Source organism: Aythya ferina (assembly GCF_964211825.1).
Source record: "Aythya ferina genome assembly, chromosome: 14".
NCBI classification, from domain to species: Eukaryota; Metazoa; Chordata; class Aves; order Anseriformes; family Anatidae; genus Aythya; species Aythya ferina.
The window spans coordinates 14,529,036-14,551,678 of record NC_140312.1 but is presented as its reverse complement, the minus strand read 5'-3'; the positions used below and the strand labels follow the sequence as shown (position 1 = coordinate 14,551,678).

General features: G+C 38.7%; 1 protein-coding gene and 1 long non-coding RNA gene across 2 annotated transcripts; both read left to right on the top strand.

The window, feature by feature from the left end:
• The first annotated feature begins 4,944 nt into the window (after window positions 1-4,944).
• Window positions 4,945-9,242, top strand: FOXI1 (forkhead box I1). The gene is made up of 2 exons (XM_084535551.1): window positions 4,945-6,222; window positions 7,287-9,242. The coding sequence occupies exons 1-2, from the start codon at window positions 5,649-5,651 to the stop codon at window positions 7,838-7,840; spliced, it is 1,128 nt and encodes a 375-aa protein (XP_084391677.1). The 5' UTR covers window positions 4,945-5,648; the 3' UTR covers window positions 7,841-9,242.
• Window positions 9,243-10,477: 1,235 nt separating this feature from the next.
• LOC311444483 lies at window positions 10,478-21,055 on the top strand. Its single transcript, XR_014697899.1, has 2 exons — window positions 10,478-10,598; window positions 20,960-21,055. It is a non-coding gene; the product is annotated as an uncharacterized lncRNA (long non-coding RNA).
• Window positions 21,056-22,643: the final 1,588 nt, after the last annotated feature.

Sequence of the window (22,643 nt, the reverse complement as noted above, 5' to 3'; positions counted from 1 at the left end):
ATGTCTTTTCAATGACCTAAAGCTGATTTGTTTGCATAAGCAAATACCTTGATGCTGAAATCTGACTCAAATTTAAGTATTAGCCTGTTACTAATTTTTCTTTGGTGTGTATCTTATTGAAAATGTACAAGAATTTTAACTTTGAAGGCCTTTGGAAAAGTGTACTGATTAATTTGCTAGATAAACACAGCTGATATCCATACAATACCTCACTGGATTTTAGAACTATTTATCTCTAGTATAAGCAAACTTTTAGAGTGGCAGGCACAGAAGAATAAGCAAATCATCTGAAACTGGCAAGCATTTTGGCTGTTTGGAAGCTGGTAGGAGCAGTGAGGTTGTTAAAATATGGTTGATTGGAGTGTCTGTATTTGTACCAGTTTCCCAGAACTGAGCAACACCACAGATTATAATAATGAGAGGAATTTAGTTGCAGAATCTGTCCATCTCTGGTTTATACTTGAGGTATCCCTCCCTCCCAGGGCTGAGCATAGTTTTGTATCTAAATGCAGCAAAGCCAGAGGCAGCCAAATGGAAGTTTCTAATTTCTTGCTGCCTACTGTTTGTCATGAATAATACCTAAATCAGGGTACTCCTAATCCCCTCTACCGTATTATGTGTTGGCAAGATCATGGAAGGTCTTTTTTGAAGCAGGAGCTATGACTACTCTTACTATCACAGTTCTTATGGTCAGAAAACATCAACTAGCACCTGTAAGGTTTTACAGTCTTCTAAAATCCCTGTTATAAACATTGCTTGAAAAATCCACAGTGGATTTGCTCTGAAAGATTAAAAAATGTTAAGGTAATTCCAGCATTGCCGCATCAATGACACTGGTCCAAATGGTATTACCTTTTCCTTTAATTTAGTATTCAACCTGCATTTCTACAAATAAAGCTCAGTTCCCTTGGTTTGTGATACTGTTCTACATTTCCTGTGCTTTTGCAGTGACCTTGATGTAGCTTTTTGTCTGCTACATCTTATTTCTCCTGGTAGTGGTGTTTATTTTATGCATACTCTGTGCTGATGATTATTGGAATAAGGGATGAAGACTTCTACAAATACTTTGAGGTAACTGAGAATATAGGTGATTTGCCTTTACATGAAAATGTCTTACTGAGGGATGCTGAATTATTTCTGAATTCAGTGTGTGAATTGTTTGAAACAAGCTGCATTGCTTGGTTTACTGACTTGTAGATATACTCTCTTTTAAAAAATGTTTTCCCTCTTCTTTGTGACTACGTAAATAACTTAAATGAACTTTTCTTCAGTAAGGTGTTAAACTGTGATAATACACCTGGATTACGTTATACACAATGTTAACAGTACAGCCTAAAGCTTCGTATTAATTAAAAATACAGCCAAATAATCCTGTGGTCCACAAATGTATGTATTATGATCTGAATCAAGTATAAACATTTTCTGGAAGATTAGCAAAAGCACATAAGACAGGGTGCTTTGTACTGGCAAAATGGGGGACAAGTGTTACACAGTATGTTGTAAGGTTTGCCAGGATGAAGTCACTACTCCAAAAAATTGAACCTAATTGGGCAGTGAGAGTGGGTTTGCACAAGCACATGTTTTGCATCATGTAGCCCTGGTGCTTTTGATCTAAGTTCTCTAAAACTGTCACGCTGTGGAACAGCATGGTGACTGGTAGGTGCTTGTGATACTAGCAGTCATCATTCTTTATTTGGCTTTATTGTTTAAAATGATTCAGTTAGGAAGCTAGAGTTAGGAGTATTGCAGCCAAAATTATCAGAGAAGCCTACAGAGTTCCCCGTGCTTTCCTCTACCTTGTGACCCCTGTGCTTTGGCTTTCTACTGTGTGCTAGCGTGTACATTCTTCTACCAGGTAGCTACATTTCAGAAATGCTGAATATATAGGTTACTTTGGAGCATAAGTGATCATGCTGAGAAATCCCAGTTTAAATGAAAGTATTTTGAGCTCTTCATAACCTAAGATTTCAGACAGTTATGGTTTCCCTTGTAAAAGGGATTGCACTGTTTCCCAGTGTGAAGAAACATTACAGTTAGCAGGACTAGAGGGATATGCAGGAGCTGACTTTAAAAACACACACAAAAAGAACTATTCCACAGAGGCTTGGCCTAAGTTTTGCTTTTTGGAGCTTCATTTAAGAAATCCAGAGGAGCAAATCTTCATATAACACAAGTTGACAAAAATCTGTGGTTGATGAGGCTTGATAATTGATAGTCGTGTGCACCTCAGGGCTGTACAGTACTGTATTGTAGTGGGGGGAAAAAAGAAAAAAAAGTTAAGTAAATGAAGTGTTAAAAACATGATGTATCCTGCCTACAAAGACCTCACCAAATCCAATGCACAGTGATCTTTGAAAGTCATGATCACTAAGCTATGACTCGAGCATCAGCTTCCATTTTCTTTTCAGAGTTTTTCAGCCATAAGCACAATCTGTTAGCACACCCTTGCCAGCATTTCACATGTCCCCAGACTCACTGTATTGAAGACTCACCATTTTTCCTTCTCCTTTCTCCACTTCTGGAATTGCTATCTTCTCCTTCTAGTCCTGCCACGAACAGCAGTCTCAGTGGTGAAGACCCCGAGGCAGTATTCTTGGCCAGACTCAATTAACTCCACTTCTTAGTTGCCCTGCTCAGAGCAATCACAACTTGAGCAACGTTTATTCTTCCCTTGTTGCCTTTTGTCTGTACCTGAGGAGCATCTGCACCTCAAGTGCTATACTGGAACAAGTGCTGCAGTGATTCTCAGGCAGTAAGGTGTGCCCATGGTACTGACAAAGTACCATTTTTACTGGCATTGTTTATATGCCTTTCTGAGTAAATCAGGCACAGTCAGTTGGAAGAAAAATGTTGGTGATCACCTCGTGTCTACACTAGAAGCCGTGCCAGCACGCACATGCCAGGGAGGGATCAGACCTTTGCACTCGGAGAGCTACCTAAGCAGAAGCTTGCGGTTGTCTTTGTATTTCATTGCTTTAGAAGTAGTACTTGCCATTCTTCATCTCAGTGCTTGCTTTGCTTAGATCTGTCCAATATATTGCTCAAATGTCACATCAAGATAGGTCTGGCAGAAACATGCATTCTCAAGCAGCAGTAGAGCACAATTTAGGGGCTGACCTTGCTAAAATGCACAGCATCAAATCTTCATAAAGATTAATTTTCAGAGGAAGCTTTACAAACTTCATCATCTGTTTGCAGAAGTGATATTTTTTTCTTTTGTTAAGCCTGCAAGTGTTCACCCAGCACCCAGCTCGGTGTATTTGAACTGTAAATAAGCATGCAGAACACCTTGGGGAGTAAGTGTTTAGATGATGCTCATCAAAGTCCACATTGCAGTGAGCTGAATTTTATTTCTTGGTATAAACAAACCTTAAGCAGTAATACATTAGCAAGGTGGGAATGTGTGTGTGTGGGGGGGGGTCTTGTTTTTTTTTTTGGTTGGTTGTGTTTTTTTGTGGGGGTGGAGAAGCTGTAGTGGGTGGTAAAAAGATAATTTGTTCAGAGGACCGAAGATTTATTATGTTTTCTTTTTACACTATATTATGAGTTTTATTTCATTGTAAAAGCAAGTCCTGTTTTTATTAATTTGAGCATTTCTTTAACATTTTGTTTCATCGACTCCTCTGTAAATACTGTGTTGTTTTGTTTTTAATTAGCAATATTTATAATAATAGCATTTTCAGGACTACATATATACTTCTAAAAGCTATCTATATTTTAGTAAGTTATCAAGTTGTAAGAAGTGTTGCTCAGCCTTTCATATTTGTAACTGAGATTCTTATAGAGAGAAAATTGGTTTTAGATAGTTTCCATGAGAAGGGATATACTTGCATTATTATTTCCTGAAAAATGGCTCATTATTTGGTTTTATGTCATGCCATGCTTTTTGCTCAGTGGATGCCACATAAAAAATAAACCAGTCCTGCTATGTTCTACTAAACTTTTGTCTGTTTAACGTGTATATGCATAGCCTAGTTAACATTTACAAGCTGTGAACTCCTGGTCATTCAAATTAAAATATCCATATGTTCATCCGTACTTGTAGTACAAATGATTTTATGTGCAGTGAAAGTATGTATTTGTTATATAACAGATGTAGAAAGGCATTCCCAAGGTGGCAAATCAGCTAGCTTTGTCACTTTGTACTCAATATTCCAGTTGTATTTCTAGTGATATTTTTCATACCTTTCAAAGTAACAATATGACACAGGCGATTCACTCCAATACTGTGGAGGGGGGGAATCTTGGTGGTGCTGCAGCACTTAAGACTAAGTGAATTAATCAACGTATGACAAAGCAGAAAAGTGTTTGTTACAGCCTGGGATTCAAATCTACAGATCAAAGCCCACGTTTTTGCAGAAATTATGGGACTAGCACTATCTTCAATGCTTGTCATACTAGGACTTCCTTTAATTGCATGAGTTATTAAGGCTGAGTGAAATTCCAAATATATGTATGTACCTTTGATGAAGAAAAAATAAATTGCAAATATCATTTTTGTTGTACTGCAGGTATGCTTTTAACTACCGTGGAGTTTTTTATGCAGTTGTACAATGTAAGGGTTTTCTCATCCTGAGACAGGTGTTGATGAGGTTGCAGCTTTGCTTTTTCACATCTGTAAGTGCAGGGTATCATGCAAGGCAGAAGGTATTTTTGCAAGTCATTAAATGGCTAGAAGCTTTTGCTCAGTTGTTATTTCTAAGGAACCTGTTTTTTTTTTTTGTTTTGTTTTGTTTTGTTTTGTTTTTATTTATAGCTACAAATGAAGTTGGAAATAAGCTGGAGAAAAGCTGTACTGCAACCTGTCTCTTTCTTGCTTGGAAATTCTGCTAAGAGGTTTTATGACGTCTTTGCACCAATCCTGCAGCAAAGAGGAAGCAGCAAATAATGATTTCCCATTTTAGTTCACCTACTTAAGCTCTAATGAAAGGTTTGATGATTAAGCGTGTTGGGTTTATTTTGTTTGTTTTTTTTCCTCATAAGATTAAACCTTACTTTAATAAGCAATTCCCTTTACATCAGTAAGACTACTCACGTGAGTAACCAATTGCAGAATTTGCCTGTAGTACTGTGATTGCCTAGGGGCAAGTACAAGCAAGTTGCAATTAAAGTTACAGAAGGAAAAGGAGGTCTGACCTTTTCTTTCTTTCTTTTTCTTTTTTTTAATGTTAAAGTATGCCTACTGTTTCATTGACAAAAGACAATGGCTTTTGCATTCTGGGGTGCAAGCAGCAGCGGAACAAAACTGCTTTTATTTTAAAAGAAAGAAAAACTACATGCTAAAACTCCTTTGTAAAAGGTAGAAAGAGGTGGACCTCCAATGAGGGGTTTTAACTTCAAGGCACCTTAGGCTGTCTTTACGTGCATCATATTAGTGGAAAATTCCTTCAATTCATTTAAGAAGATAAACAGTTGTAACTTTCACGTTCAGTTGATGTGACATCAATGACTGGCTGGGACTGCCAGCATTCCAAAAGGATATCGTCCTCATCTGCAGCCACTCAGGGCCATGGGGTGGAGCCTGCAATACAAGCCAAAACATTTACAGGTGCATAAGTAGGTAGGGAAGGGCATAGGTGATGCACCTGTGTCAGGAAAGGAGAACTAGCACAGGTGTGTCATAACTTATCAGCTGCCTGTGTTAGAGCATGAGCTCCTTCGATCCCCAGACGCACTCTCCACCGCGCTGCAGCCCACAATTTCCAAATATTGGTCAAGAACCTCCAGAGATGAATATCTACTATGAGAACTTTTTCCATCCACAGAATATCCCTAGTCCACAGCGACCAAGCACTTTTGAGACAACGGACTACAACGCAACTCCCAATCCTTACCTCTGGCTAAATGGACCTTCCATTACTCCACCACCATACCTGCCTGGATCCAATGCCAGTCCTTTCATTCCTCAGTCTTACGGGATGCAACGGCAGCTCTTGCCTAATATGCACGGCTTGGGAGGAACCGACCTCGGCTGGCTTCCTCTCCCATCCCAAGAAGAGCTCATGAAGTTGGTTAGACCACCTTATTCCTACTCTGCACTTATTGCCATGGCTATCCATGGAGCACCAGAAAAGAGGCTGACTCTCAGCCAAATCTACCAGTACGTGGCTGACAACTTCCCATTTTATAACAAAAGCAAAGCTGGCTGGCAGAACTCCATTCGGCACAACTTGTCTCTCAATGATTGCTTCAAGAAGGTGCCCAGAGATGAAGATGATCCAGGTACAGTTCCCCCTGTTTGTTTGTTTGTTTTCCTCTCCAAACTTGATTAATTTAAAAATGAAAATTTTCCACTTAAAAAAAAAAAAATACTTACAATTACAATGTGAAATAAATCATAAAGAGACCCAATAGCCTAGATTTGGGGTATATATTCAGTAAGTTCTCTGTTTTCATGGGGATGTATTAGAAGGCAACTATGCATAGCTGAATTCTGAATCAATGTTGCTACTAAATCTCTGTAGGGAAGGGGATTCTTTATCTCTCCAAGCTTCCTGAGAACTGATCAATGTGCAGAGCATGCAGTTGAGCAAGCATAGGAGCAGACTGAGCAAGTCACATCAGAAAAAAACATTTGGTGTAACACATCTGACTTATATCAAGCTTAACCGAGAACTAATGAAAAGAGGATAAAGAAAATTCAGATTGGTTAAAGAAATCCAGTGGCTTTAGGGAGTCAACAATAATTCTCTTGAGGAGAGCAGCCTGCTTTTGTTTTGTTCACTTCAAATAGTGTTTTGCTTGGAATCACACTTGGCTGATATGTTGTCAGATTGTTCCTTTATTTATTGTTTTCTATCAATAGCTGTTGAGAACCACTGGGAACATTTAAAAGTCGTTCAATTATGCTGCCTGAGAGAGTCAAAGATCTGGTTCTAGCTTGTTAGTGACTTAGTCTACCACACTGAACCTGGAGGAGCAACCCATTATGGGATTTGATTACTCTGTACTGTAAATGTAGAGGACAGCTATACACTGAAAACCTCATTCTCACACTGAGACAAACAAAAAGTGGGGAAAAAAAAAAAAGCCCTCTTAGTGGTTCCACTTGTAGTTTTTGCTGTGTGGGAAAGGGCTGCAGGACACAGGCGAAACACTTTACACCATTTTTTTCCCCCCCTGAATTTAAGAGACTTCTGCTTTTTGTGGTTACATATGCGTATTTTTTGTTCAAGTAATTTTTCCTGTTTCTGTGAGAGAAACATTGAAAAGTCGAAGAAAACTGCTCTTTGCTGTCTATGTGTTTATTTTAAAACTAAAAATGTGCATTTGTCCCCCCTTGACAGGAAAAGGGAATTACTGGACTCTGGACCCGAACTGTGAAAAGATGTTTGACAATGGAAACTTCCGCAGAAAGAGAAAAAGGAAGTCTGACATTGGGGCTAGCACTGCTTCTCTTGCATCTGAGAAATCCGAGGATAGTGCCCTGACTGGCAGCCCCAAAGCTGTAGAGCATCAGGATATCTTGGAAAACTCCTCACCTGGGACTGACAATTCACCTGATAAAGGATCTCCACCTCCATCTTCCAGCAGTCCATGCCTTAGTAACTTCCTTTCTAGTATGACTGCCTATGTCAATGGCTCTAACTCAGTGGGCCGCTCAGTGCCATTGGGACTTAACGCTGAACCCATTGACAAAATGGGACAGAACGTGGTAGGCTTTAACTCCTACTCTCCGCTCTCTAATATAGCCAGTCATGGTGTGGGAGAGTGGTCCAATTCTATGCCTTCTAGTCACCTTGGCTATAGTAACTCAGTGCTCAACCAGTTTAACACCCATTTTTACAGCAGTATCAGCACAAATAACACGCTGTTTCCTAGGGAGGGAACAGAGGTTTAAATAAGACATCAAAATATAGCTGTTTATGAGAGGAAATGATCCGTGAGTGGATAAGTGTTAGCCTGTTGTCTCTATATTGCATCCTACTTTCTGACAGCCCCAAACTTTTTACCCATCATACTTATTCAGATCCCAAGCACTCCACATTCGGCAGCTTCCCATAAAAAAGCAGGGATCAAACAGCAGCAATAATGAAGAGGTTATATGGGAGACCATGCTTGCACTGCTGCCAACCATGGTCCTCTATGGACATCCTTGAAAGGAGTTACTGTTTACCTTAGGCAGGAAACATTTTCAGGCATGGTACTAATAATGCTGCGATGCTTTTAAAGCACTAACATAAATGTAGCTATATCTGTAAATTACTTCTCACTGATATAGTCCATCTGTACTAAATGCATTTGGCAAGTTCTTATTTTGACAAAGCTATTCTGAGACACTGAAGGATCTATAGCCAAAACTAGTATACAGTGAGTAACAACCAACACTTGAAGGGTGAGTGCTCTTTCTGGGTTTCTCTAATACTAGTGCATGCATTGGCTAAATTCTCATCCCCTTTCACTGCCAAGGGGAATATGGCTGTGAAGCAGGCTAGTGTCATGGACACAATGTTCATTTTGAAACTGAAGGGAAGCATAACAAAATATAATGGAGTTGTCTTCTGCTGGTGCAATCAGATATTCATGTTTTAAAGTAGAAGTACAGGGTCAAATTTTGTTTGCCTTACCCATACAAATCTATTCACAGAAGGAAATCAGGATCTGCCTGTATTTTTAATACATGTTCTCTTATAAGAAAGGATATTTGTTCTATTTTCAAGTTCTACATAAATCATTTCTACTAAGAAAAGAATTTGAATGTGGTGTGAAGGTTGGGGCGGGGAGCAGGGTGGAGAAATGGGAGACAGAAAGGTTAACTGTCTCGGAGCTTCAATTCCAAAAGCTGTATCTTCAGAAGAATTGGCTATAGGCAGTGAAAAAAGACCCTGTACTATATTTGTTTTTTGTCTTTTTGTAAAAGTCTGTGCAATTGTCTTGTTATTGTGTAAATATTAGGAATAATGTTGTTTGTTTGTTTGTTTTACATTCTACTGTAGCCACAAACAAAATTTCAAAACATGTATTTTTTTTTTTCAAACCAAGAGTTGAATCAAGTTCCACGTTTATGTAGAGTAACATCTCAGAATGTAGAGCCTGCAGCGTGCATAGACGCTGAGCTTAACTGTAGTTTAACTGTTCATAGCTGTGCACTGACCAGACTTCCAGAATGATGGAAAACATACTAATGCATTGTAATAGATGCTGTTATGTCTTGATTTTTTTTTTTTTTTTTAAACTATACGTGGATACAGTTTTGTTACAGGCAACCCTGGAAGCATTTTTAATAAAGAATTTGTATAGAAGAGAGTGTGTGTGTGTACTATACTTCGTATGCCTTTAAAAACCTCCTTAATAGTTCTTGTGCGGTTTGCCCGAGGAAAACACAGTATAATATTCAAATAAGGTCAGAGAGTGAGATAGTATGTCTATGCAATCAAAATTTTCATGCCCAAGGAATGTAATTGCTGCTATTATGCAAAATACAATCACTAAATAAAAATCACCGTTATGATTTCCCTGTTGGAAAGTGGTGCCAGTCATTTAAAATTTAAGAAACCAGGCTAAATTTTCACATGCTAGTTGGCCAAAATATGACTGCAATCTTTCCTACATTCTAAATTATTATTTTATTTTTTATTTTTACTATGGAAGCTGCCATGACTATTCACAGTTTTTGTATTCAGTATGATAAGTTCTCATAGAAGGTGAAACCTCCTTCCACTTCTAACATTGGTGCTTAATAAAAAATAAAATGACCTTCTGGTGGTGTCCTTCTTCTATGGTTGTAAGTTTCTCTGAAGTCAGGTGTGTACGGAGACCTGAGCTGCAGTCTCCACCCTCAGAATTTTACAGCCTTTCCAAGAATCCCAGCCCAGAAGGCAGGCCACAATATGCCCTGCAAGTCAGCAGCTGACAGCATTTGTTGTGCAGAGATTTGCTCATATGATAACTCAGAAATTCATAAAGTCTATGATTCAGCAAATATACAACAAAATACCTAGAAATGTAGCTCCTGTGGAGTATACTGTTCACAAAACTGAGAGGAAAATGATTTCTTAGTGCTGAAATGGAAAATGTTCCATTGTGAACTTCCAGGGAAAGAGAGGGAAAAATAAAATGATAATTATACTAAGGAGAATGACACTGCTGAACAATAGCAGACAGAAGGAAGCAACTCCTTTGTCACTGAGTTTTGACTTTTTGTTCTCAAAGGACAAGAGTTTGTGCCTGATTGCTTCCCACATGCTATTAATCAAATTACACTTTTGTCCTATAGGTAATGAGGAAGTGCTTCCAACACACCAGTTCTTCATAGGCACAGGTATGTTTCCAGCAGGTGCCCTGACCGCAGGGGTTAGTTAGCTCCCCTGTGGCTCTCTAGCTGGCTTGGCACACATAAACTATGTCGATGAACCTGCTGTTCAATGAGGAGGATAAAGATGTCTGCATAGGATGCTTGAACAATTGCTCCTATAAAGAGAAATGCTTTGCAACAAGCCAAGATAATTTACAAGTAGTTTCTTTATTTTTATTTTTTCTTTTCAGAGGGAATTGACATTGATAACTGATACATTCCTGCAGCTACTGCACATCAGTCTAGGACCTGCAAGGGAACTATCAACTATGCTTCTGTGAGTGGCCCCACTGCTCTGTTGTAGGTAATGCTCCTATTCATGTACTTTGCCAGTATGGTAAATACATGGGTGTTGGAATGAAAATTATCTTTTCTGTTGTTGGTGGATGTGTCTGTTTGTCTGTTTATTAAGTGTTTTTTGTTTGTTTGTTGGTTTTTGTTTTTGTTTTTTGGCTTTGTTGTTAACTATGCTATTAAAAAAAAAAAAACAAAACACCACTAATCTAGGAGCTGAATCTGCTATATACATGTACTTTAAACACTACTGATCTTTACAGAACTATAGTCTAGTTTACAAACGTTTACTGATCAGTGCTGCTTGAAAAGAGAATCAGAGCTCCAACAATTCTCATTAGTTCTGTCTGTGAAGATTCTTATTGATTGTCACTTAGTGTGTTTTGTTTTGAGAGGCAGCTTTCTTCAGACACCACTGTGGTTACTGTGCTCCATGACTCTGCAGTTATTTGTTCCGGGTTTACATGTAAAGTTAGATGTTAAAGGCTATTCCCGTCTCACCAAAAACATGACCAGCAGTAAAGTGATTAGAATAGGCTACTACTTGCCCTTCCTCTGCCATAATAAATCTTCGGCAAAGATTAGAAGCCTCCAGTGGCAGACAGCATGTGTTGAGTAATGAGAAATGAGTAATGAGTTCCTTAATATGTTTGAGGTATACCAAAGATTAGCTACTGAATCCCTGGGGCAGCTTCACTGTTACTGACCTCAGCAGAAACACATTCCCTGGTTTCTTATCCCACAGTTTACTGGTTCTGTGTCCTGCAGCTGCAGCAGGTGAATCTGTGACTCTTTAGCACTGGCTCTAGTACTAGTTCTAAACTTTCTATCTTTTCATTGTAGGTTTGAGACCAAATCACGTTAAAGATTTGAGATTTCACAGCAGAGGTCTGGACAGCCAGCTGTCCCCTCTACCACAGACAGGCACAGATTCTTCACCTTGTCATGGGTTCAACCACAAACCCTAAAGTCCTGCAATACAAGATGCTTACATAGCTGAGAATATGGAGCGCTCGAGGTCCTTCATGCCCCAGCACTCCAGGTAGAGCCCCACCTACACAGTGTATGCAGCAGACAAAATGTTTTGTGTGGCAAAATCAAGCCACAGTAATGCAAATGAGAGGCTCACTCATCTGCCAAATCCAAACCAGGTCATTGATCAGATAATCAGGTAGCTGTGGACAGCTTAGGGAAGGAGACTCCTGAGGACAGAAGAGCAACATTAGATGCAAGTTTGCACTAATGATGAGGGTATAGTGGAAAGCTGTTAGCGGTATGAGCAGCCAAATCTGTTGTTTCTGTCAACATGTAGGAAATGTGATTAATCTTCATGGCAATTTATTTTGTACTTCATATTTGTTTTAAGGGCTGAGCTTATTGTGGAACTTTCAGCTGGATTAGGCAAAATAGTGAAAGATCACTCTATACTGGCATTTACTTTATTAATGGTAATGTTTTGCATAGATGATGAATGTGGAGTTTAATATTCAGTTTGAAGCAACTGCTAGCACACAGGCTCTTCTGGCTGCATGTGAACTTTCAGCCACTCATCAGCCCTTCCTGTAGGTGCCTTTCATCTGCTGGTAACTGTGTCTACACAAATGCTTAGGTAATTATTCCTTCCTTTGGTTCAGTCAAAATTAACCAGGCTTGAGAAGAATACTACTAATAATTCGTAGAATCATAGGCTGGTTTTGGTTGGAAGGAACCCTAAAGATCATCTAGTTCTACACACACACACACCATGGGCAGGGACACCTCCCCCAGGCCAGGCTGCCCAAGGCCCCATCCAACCTGGCCTTGTGCACTGCCAGGGATGGGGCATCCACTGCTTCTCTGGGCAGCCTGGGCCAAGGCCTCACTGCCCTCTGAGTGAATAATTTCTTCTTTAAACCTAATCTAATACTTCCCTCTTTCAGTTTAAAGTCACTACCCCTTGTCCCATCACTACATGCTCTTGTAAAAAGTCCCTCCCCCTATAGGCCCCCCCTTCAGGTACTGGAAGGACACTGTAAGGTCTCCCTGGAGCCTTTTCTCCTCCAGCCTGAATGACCCCAACTCCCTCAGCCTGTCTTCACAGATGAGGTGCTCCAGCCCTCCAGTCGTCCTCATGACCCTTCTCTGGACTCACTCCAACAGGTCCATAATTGGACCATTAACCTAAATAACTCGTGCTGCAATAGGTTTGAGGTGATTATGATGAGAGAATTTAGCAGGCAGATGCATCATATTTGTGACTGACTGCAGGGCTTGTGTATTGAACCTTTCTTGTTTCATCAGTGGCAAGTGAAAGCCAGTTCACACTGCCCTATTCTGTACGAGAGGGGAAAAATTTGGTATGACAATTGCTAACCATGACTGCTTTCTGTAAATAATGGGAGACTTCTAAAGCACACGTCAAAAAAATAATAAATAAAAAAAGCTGAAATGCTACAGCCTAGTGAACACTCTTTCAATGCTTGGTAAACAATTATCAAGACAAATGTCTGGTTACTGTTTACCTAGTTTTCCAAATGTAGTATGGCTTCCTAGTTCTTTGATCATGTATCAAAAATAGTAGAAAAAGAAACTGCAGGACACTCCACAAAATATCATTAATTTTTTTTGCAAATACCTTATGTTTCACTTATGCCTGTCTTATAAAACAAGCATTTAAGACTGTACTATTCTTACAAAGTAGAAGAAAAGCTAGACCAGCTTAAGAAAATGTCTATTTCCATAAGCCTTACAGATTTGTATATAACTCTAGGACTCGGAAACGACTTGGGACATTTCAATATTGCTAAACAAAAGAGAAATTAAATGCTACTCCTTGTTCCCAGATGACACCAAGAGGTGATGTGTGGGTATCTGTAAAGGAAAGTCAAATTCCAGTGCTGCCAGTATTTACTTCTCCAGCAAACAGCAGTGGGGACTTTGCCAGATATATTCCGAATTACAATGAACAAACCGTTTTCTCATGGTGGGATACATTATGAAATTCTTCACTGTTTAGTAGTTTAGTCAATAGCTTCTTTGTTGCTTCATGAGAAAACATTCCCAGGTGAGTAAAACTTCTTCCCAGTAGCATTGCCAATTCATGACACTGCCAGCTAATAGCACTTCACAGCAATCCTTACAACTCTTTCCAATGGAACTTGGAGGCAGCTGACCCAGAGCTATGCGATTTTTTGCCTAAGTCTCCACATCTCAAGATCTGTAAAGTCTGAACAAGAGCATGCTGTTTGCTGCTAGTAACATTTAGCTTCCTCAGATTTAAGTGCAGACAACTGCAAGACAGTACTGCTCTAGTCCTGGCAGTACTACTGCTAAGTACGTCACAGCTGGTACTTGTCCTGTGCTAGAAGCCTGCAGGGCTGTGAGTACCTGGGCAGAAAGACACTTAAGTTTTTCTTATTTATGTTGTAGACCTATTTGAAAGGTGATAAGGACTTTCATCTGCCCAAAGAAACTTTCCTGAGTGGATTTGCACAATAAACAGTCACCTGATACTGTTAATTTACAGAATACCTCTCCAAAAACAATTTTTCCATGTCTTGTCCTTGCTGAACTGCAATACCAATTATGCTTTACTCCTCAACTTGTTTTTGAGCCTTTTTAAATCCTAAAACATTCCTTTCAAAATCTCTTTGCAGTAAACTGTGGTTATAGTCCTGTGCAGATTTCCAGCTTGTGGTATCTGTTGTTCTTTAGGAAGCAAGACAGCCAATCACGCAAACTCTGGAAGTAGGCAGTCCTCATTTCTGACCTGCATGTTACTCATTCCCTATTCAAGTTAGTTGTAAAAAGCTATTATTTGTTCCTTTGAAAATGTTCCTTTGAATTTGTTCCTGAAATGATCTCTCTCATGGCGTAGCCTTGCAAAGTAGCAAGAACCTCTACTTAAACAGAGGCAGAGGAAAATGGAAACAGAGGCATTGAAATGGAAACTAGAGAACTCGGCTCCTTGTTGGTTTAAACCAATACTTACTGCTACACCTCATCCTGCAAAGTAAACCAAAAACCCCTCTAGATGCTCTTTGGCTTCAGATGGCCTCTGCACATACCCAGTAGTTTGCTGGATTTGGGTCTAAGGAAGCGATTAATTACTGGATTATTTTTTTTCCTGATTTTTTTTTTCCATGGACACTTTTATATACCACTCTATGATGCTTCCCCAGTCACTGGTTTTCTTCTCTATGCAGAGTGAGAAACAGTGTTTTTTTGTCAGAAATGGCCTTCATATGAGCAAAAAATGAACCTGTTGCCTACTAAGTCCTTACCAAAATCAAGTTGGAAATGGTATACAGAAAACAGAAACTTCATTTTCTGTTTGTACTGGTGATACCTAAATGAATGGAGAGATGAAGAATCTTTACGGGTCTCTAAAGCACTTGAAGGGTTTGGGTATTTGTACCAGAGCGTGTTCATAATCCTGTTTTATGTTATTAAGATATTATTTTCAACATCTTTTGCCTCTCCTTCTGCTCTTACACCAGCAGTTTTATAGCTTTTCAGCTCACTATTTTATGCCTTCCTAACAGCTGATGTTAGGAATTTGATATGCTTAACATGCCCAACAAATCAAGCAGGCAATAAACTGCTGTAATTTAAAGTAGTAGCACAAAAATCAAGCCAGAGTTGATCTGGTCTTTTGTCCTTTTTAAAAAAAAAAAATAGTATATATATATATATATAAAACCCAGTTCTTTAACCTGTTATCATCACTGGCACAATCAACAACACAGCTGAATAGCATGAGACTGAGTCAATTTTTAAGATCAGCACATGAGTAAATATAAACACACTAGGAAATAAAAATACAGTTGACAACATGCTAAATTACATTAGAATCTTTCTGGTTCATGCAGTGATTGTTATGCTTTTTCCAAAATAACTTGTATGTTCCTCCCATCTCCTCCTCTAATTGTTCTCCTTCTCTTACTGTTTATTTTTTGTCTAAGGTTTAGCATAGGATGGAAGACAGGTGCTAACCTACTCATCTTAATTGAAAGCAGCAAAGTAGTTGCTGGCTCCTAAGTGGCATATAGGAAATGAGTGCTTTCTGTCCTGCACCACAGTCATAACTTCACTGCTAGAACAGATGTACCCGTGTTACTTGCAGTCTCATGGATACACATCTCTTGGACAGCCACAGTAAAGGAGCTATTATGTGTACTGTGCTTTTCTGAGTCAAAAAGGTTGGTGTGAGGAGGCAGTAGTGTAATCCTAAACTACTAGACTGCCATGTAATTAATATCCTTACCATTTTGGTCTCAGTTAAAACTTCACAATCCATATAGTAGTATTCCCTAAACTGTTCTTGCCATATTTTAATTTACCTAATTGCATTCTAGCTCCCTAGACAGGTTTCCACATTTAAACTGGGGAGATATGCTCATTAATATCATGTCCTTAATATGTAATGTGGCATTGTCTTCACCTGTTGAGCAGCCATTTCAGAATGCAGATGCAGTGCAGTCCAGTGGCAGATAAAGTGATGAGTGTGAATGATTTATGCGCTGCTATGGGCACACAGGATTGCCATAGTAGGCTGAACAGATCAGACTGAAACAGATGAGACCTACATTTAGGTGGGCAGCACATTCACACGGCAGCCAGAGCCGGAAGTCACAAAGGAAGGTAGAGGAGACAATGCAAAATCAGCTACCTCAGCTCATAGAGCTGGGAGGCTAGGAAATTCTACATTTGTGCGTTTTGCTCATAGCCAAAAAAAAAAAAAAAAAAAAAAAAAAAGATAAGTTATTTATTTAAGTGTAAGCAGGGTGCATTTTTATATGGAAATGGTTACCAAAACAAACGGTGGAGTCTGTCTGCTGCAGTTTCTTAATACTGCAGGCAGGCCTTTGTTCCTGCTAAACATTTTAGAGGCAACTGGAAGGAAGCATTCTAACCCTAGGATGACAGAAACTTTCTGCACTTAACATCATTTTGTTGTTTGTTTTTTAATATGCTTTCACTGTGGAATACATGAGACACGACAAAGCCTCTCAGCAATATCCTTCAAATGTTAGACATCATTAAGTTAGGAATCTGCCCCCAGGCTGTTACTACTGCTCCCATTTAATCCTTTCCAGCCCCAAATCTGTCCTGCCACTTCCTAGCTACTAGCTCTTCCCAGTAATTTTTTCCTTTCGCTTCTAGACCTCTGACAAATTCCAGAAGTAAGGTGAGCAAGCATTATTCAGGTGTTATCATCAAACTCTGCATGTGTAGTTCCAAGAGGTAAACAGAGGCATGCTGGTAGTTTCCATGAAAAGTTTTCAGAAGCTCTGATGTAACTGCATGCCATGTCAGGAGAGGTTTTTCTCCATGGTTAATATATTGCCTAGGTAACATATGATATCGGTGTGTCTGGTTGGACTTGTAATACATTTGTACTCCTGCATGCCACCAGATGCAGGAGGAATGTGCTTGGCAATGTACTGCCAACATTTTCATGGCAATATTACATGAAGAGTAGCTAATTATATCACGTATAATAAGTGAAATGATGTGTGTTCCCAGGAAGCACATTGAAGGGGAGGAATAATATTTGTATCATCAGGGAAGGCTTTTTATTCATTCTGCATACAGTCTGATTTGGATGCAGACTTGTCCTCTTGTCAGGATGTCCCACAGAACTATGGAGTTATTTGGACTCCAGCTCAATGAAAGGTATAAAGCCAATGAGTTTATTTTTCTTTGTTGCCTTTGGAGGCGTGGATTTGTTATGGCACAGGATCAGTACCAGACGGTAGTGGGTAATACTGATGTGCCTTGTATCTCAGTAGTTATTTTTTATGCTGTTGTTTGAACAATGTGTTCTGATGTGAAAAGCCTATTGTTTGCTAGTTCATGCCAAGAGCTTTGTGTATGCAAACTTACATGCAAATCAGATTAATTTATTATGTCTCCCTCCAATGGCAGAGTGGAGGGAGGGAAAAAAAGAAAACAAAACCACATTTAGCTTCAGCTCTACATTTTCCTATGAATAGAGCAGCTACTACATGATTTATGGAAAGAATGCTAAGAATGCAAGAAGTTCAAAGAAAATGGCACATTATCTTTTTTTTTCCCTGTCAGCTGGGAAGCTGGTAATTTAGTATTAATAGTGCCGTCATCTAACTAGACTCAAACCATCATTCACCCATAAGGTATATGTGCACTTCACTTGTTCCTACAAGTGGGCAGATCACAAATTATAGACTTTATTACAACTCTAAGAAATCATAACAACAAAAGAAAAATCTAGCACAGTTCTTACAAGGAAGGAGAGGAGAAAGGATGTGGGGTTTGATGTTTACTCATGCTCCCTGTCTATTGCTCTATTGGTGACACCGTGGTTTCACCTAAAAACAAGGATGTTGTGAGAGCTTTCCCTACCCTAGGCTGGCCACAACTGTGAATAGCCCTGCTTGGCTCAGGTCTGAGTAATTTCCCTGGACCTGATTTTTAATTTTAACACTGTAAACAAGCATTCATTAGCCAGATAGAGGATGTATTTGGATGCTCAAACCTCTATAACCCTTTAGTTGTAACATGTTTTATCTTCTTCAGGGAAATAGGTAATATTTCCACAATGGTAATGTTCTTAGGGTCTTTTTTTTGTATTCAGATGATGTCGCATGATGTTATAGAAAACCATATCTTGACTACAAAATTCTTTAGGGTGAGTTAAAATCAATACTAATAAGCTGGCCTTATCACAGATCTGACTTTGTGTATAATGGGTAAACCTACTTTAATGGACCAAAAAAAAAAAAAAAAAAAAGGTGGCATTAGATCCCCTGCAGGATCCGCAGGATGATGGTATGCCACTCAGATCATTTAAGCTTCTATAACATTTCTCTCAAAGTGCTAGTGTACTTCAGCATACATCAGTATACAAACTGCGAGTATACTTCAACTGCCCAGTCTTCACTATCTGACAGTGCTTCAAAAGTAAAGCTTCAAAGCAACTAGGGTGCTTTGTTTTCAACTTTAAAGCCAAATTACTTGTAGTCTCACTCCTCATACAAAGATCAGCAACATTGGTTGACATCTGGCTTATTCATATACATCTATAGTGTTTCATGTACTACATACTGGAGACTTTTTTCATTTAATTTTATTGGGTTCTTTCTTATTCAATTCTATCAATTGGCAATACAGTTACAAACATCCATGTTAAAGGAGAAATGTCTCTTTAAATGGACTGAATCACACTTGTAAAAGATGGTGAGCAAACCCCTATCCTGCATGCAAATAATGAAAACTACCAGCTCCTGGGATGCTACATGATCCTTAATATTCTCTATCAATTATTTAATCTGCCTCCCTCTCTACAACAGGAAACCTTTAGATTAAGATTTATCTGAAACTTTCTTTGTAATCTCAGTTGATGCTAAAGTGTTCACCTTGTATGTTCTAAAATCCCAGGATCTTTGAAAAGACTAGCGTGCCTATTTAACTGTTTCTGTGGAAATTTTTTTCACTTTGCACTGCCAGCTGTCTCCGTTCATAGTTCCCTGACAGTGTACAGAGCTAGAGCTCTGAAAGTAGTGTGTACTGAGACTATTTTAAAATGTCAGCTCACATACGACCTCATAACTAAACAGGTGATGTTCCTTTCACTTATTTGATCTATGCATTAAGTTTTATTGATGCCAAATTTTACAAAGTTTACAAAGCCTGAAATCTTTTCCAGGACCACAAACCACTGTTTTCCAGGACCACAACCACTGTTTTGCTTGGAGGTCACAAAAAATGAGCTAACTCTGGCTAGTTATAGAGAAAGATACTTCTCGCATTTGTATTTATCTAATTCTGACTCCGTGTACCATTCTGAGGTATGTGATAAGATAAGGAAATATGCAGACCAGGCATTGTTTTCCTGCTATACCATATCTATCCTGCAGTATTTTTAACATTTTTATATTTTTATATTTGATATTTTGAATGCAGTCAAATAGCATGACAACCTAAGAATCTTCACCCCTTAAGCAAGGATAGGACAGTGTAGGTCATCTGCAGGTTTCCTGGCAGTATGCAATTTCTATTTGTCATACAGAATGCTTGTTATTTAAAGCAATTATTGAAAATGTATGCATTTTTTTTTGATTTTATTTATGCAAATAAACATGCAAAGAGGCATGGTCTGTTATCCCCTGACAAGAGGTTAAACAGCCCTTAAAGGTTGAAAGCCCACAGAATACTCTAAATCAAGGCTTTTTTTCCTCCATCAATGTGTATTTAACATTCCTAACCCTAAGTAGCAGGGGAAAAAATAAGGTCATAGCTGTGGAAAAACCTGTTGATGATAACTGATAATATGAAAATGAAGCAGTCAAGCAGGCTGTGGATAGCAGAGGCCAGATCTACTTAAACAAAAGCAAAGCAAGAAATACAGTGACAGACACATGAAAACTCTCTGGAACATAAGTGAAACAGAAGCTGTCAGTTGCAGTCAGATTAATCCTTTAACACAGCTGTTATGTCCTTGTTGCCATGTGGGACAGATGATGGATGGAGTGGCCTGTTATTCCAAATAACTGCTATGGGGAGAAATAATAGCAACAAACACAACAGTCAAAGGACCAGCCTAAACCCTAGGATGTGAATTCAGAGCACTGTAAGCAAAAAGTGTGCAATTTGTGAATTTTCCAAGTTTCTGTTTGATGTCAGACACACAAAACAGACACATGAATGACAGCAGAGGTATTAACTACCTCCTGTAGTTACTGAATGTTAATGTTACAGTGTCTTGTAGAGTTTCTCAGATGCATATGTGTTTGGCTGGGGAGATTTCAGGGGGTGGTGTCATTATTCTTAACTCTGTGATCAATGGTAAAGATGTTTATTGCATTACTACATTTTACAGTATATTTATTGAGATTATTCATCTGCTAATTAGTTTAGATTTGCGGACTACATTAGAAAAGAACATTTTTCACCTAAAATTTATAGAAAGGTTTAATATTAGATTTCAATGGTCAATTATATATACAAAATACACAGGTCAGTGAACTACATGCAACAAATTCTACACACATATGCAGGCCGGATTTGAATACATCAGGTAAAACAGTTAAGCAAGGTCTAAGCTTTAAGTACTCCTGAAATTATAGGAAAGTTAACTTTTAAGCAACAGTATACTGTGTCCAAGTTGTGCACGGCAACTTCAGTATTTTCCTGGTAAGAAGAAGGAAAACAAAACAGAACAAAAAACCAAGGCTGGCGTGTACTTTACCCTGGCTCCACACAGTACTTCTTAGGTTCCTATAATAAATTGGGGATTTAATGACAGGAGCAGTACTTTGTGGAGAAAGCAAGGACTGAATAGGCAAGGGCTTGGAAATGAATAGTTTTTCATGAATATCTTACATTTTTTTTGTATTTTTTCTTCTCTAGAGGTACCTGCCTAGCTGGTATTGAAGGGGACTGAAGAAGGAGATGGACCTAAACTTGGCAGCACAGCTCAGTTACGGTAAGTGAATCCACAGAAGTCTATTTGCCTGAAAAACTTCAATGCAAACAATTTCTCACAGCAATTATGTAATTACTTGTATTGGCTTTCTTGGTGCTTTGTCTCATTTATTATTACGTTCGAACACTTCTGTGAAAGAATAATTATATATGTATTAAGTGCAGTCTGATATTTTCCTGTGTGTGTCCAGTGTATGTGTCTATTTCCAAAGGAAAGAAAATGCTTTATAGAATTTTTGTCATTAGGCTTCCCTGTAAAATATCACTTTCCTGTAAGCTGTGCATTTATTTGCATTTCGTTGATTCCAAAACTGAGGTTGGGAATGAATGTACTTATTGAGGTGAGACAGGAAGTTGGCCAGGCCTGCATGGATGAAGTTCTTTGAAACTTAATGTGGGAATTAACGTCTTTTTTTTTCTTGTGCTATTGGCATCCTTTTAGAGATCCAGATTGAACTTCTCTTGCCACTTCAGTGGAGCAGCATGGGAAAGTACAGGGGAAAACATTTTTCTGTTGCTTTCCTTTTAGAAATATTCAGGGTCACCAACAGCAGAATGCTAAGGCTGTACAGTCATCAGCCTAGGTTATAAGAACCATTGCAAAAGAGGAGCGAAATACAAGATTTTGTTCTGAATATCACATAATTCAAAACAGAACAGTTCTGGGTCAAAATCATTTTCTTTAGTGAGGTCTCTATTGGTGGTATGTCAGATTTTCTAAGGCATCACTGGAAGTAGTGGGATCTCAGGAGAATGATGTGCTAATATGCAAGTACTGTTTCTGTTTTGCTCGTGGTGACTCAAAATATGTGTTAAATAAAAACAAGACTGAAAGCAATTTACAGAGATGTCTAAATTTGAAGTGTAATGTTATCAGTCATCTAAATAGTAAGCATTCCCTTATAGGAAAGGCAAAGACATGCTGTGATTTTACTAACATCCTTCTGAAGGGTTATTTCAATTTCAAAAGATATAACAAAAACAATTCACTAATGCTATGGAATAATAGCATTAACTTCTGAATAATAGAGGCTATGTATTAATTTACACAATCCTATTCTTCTAAAAAATTTAATTTAATTTATTTAAGCCTACTAGCTTTAATAGGAACCCAGAATCCAAACAAAGCAGAAGTAAGAAAAATTCTCAATGATTTTTCCAATTTAGCCACCAAAGCTGTGGCTAGGAATCTTGAAGAGATGTCAACATTCCCATGCCCATGTCTCATTGTGAGACTCCATTATCAGAAAATAGCTCCTGCTCGCAAGGCCTACCTGCTTATTTCTCCTGTTTTAGGGACATTGAAATCCCTTCCCTTATAGTCTGTACAACATGGTTACCATGACAGCTGACAGTCACAAATAGGACAAGAAGGACATAGCATATCAACAGTTTGGGTTTACTGGGTTATTACGTGCTCAGCTAAAAATTGTAACACAATGCAGTTCCCTATACTGCAGTCAAAGGTACTAGTAGAAGCGTCATCATCATGCTTTGCCCTAGACCCCTTATCCACGTTATTATATCTTAGGGCATGTAATTATCTTCTTGGTGCAGCCCCCTAGAGAAACAGTAATCCCTCCGTTCATTTTTCGCAGAAAGGAGTCAA

Excerpts from the sequence above, each read along its gene's own strand:
- FOXI1 (XM_084535551.1), top strand. The coding sequence starts at position 5,649 with ATGAGCTCCTTCGATCCCCAGACGCACTCTCCACCGCGCTGCAGCCCA. Across the intron at positions 6,223-7,286 it reads CAGAGATGAAGATGATCCAG|GAAAAGGGAATTACTGGACT; the intron begins GTACAGTTCCCC and ends CCCCCTTGACAG.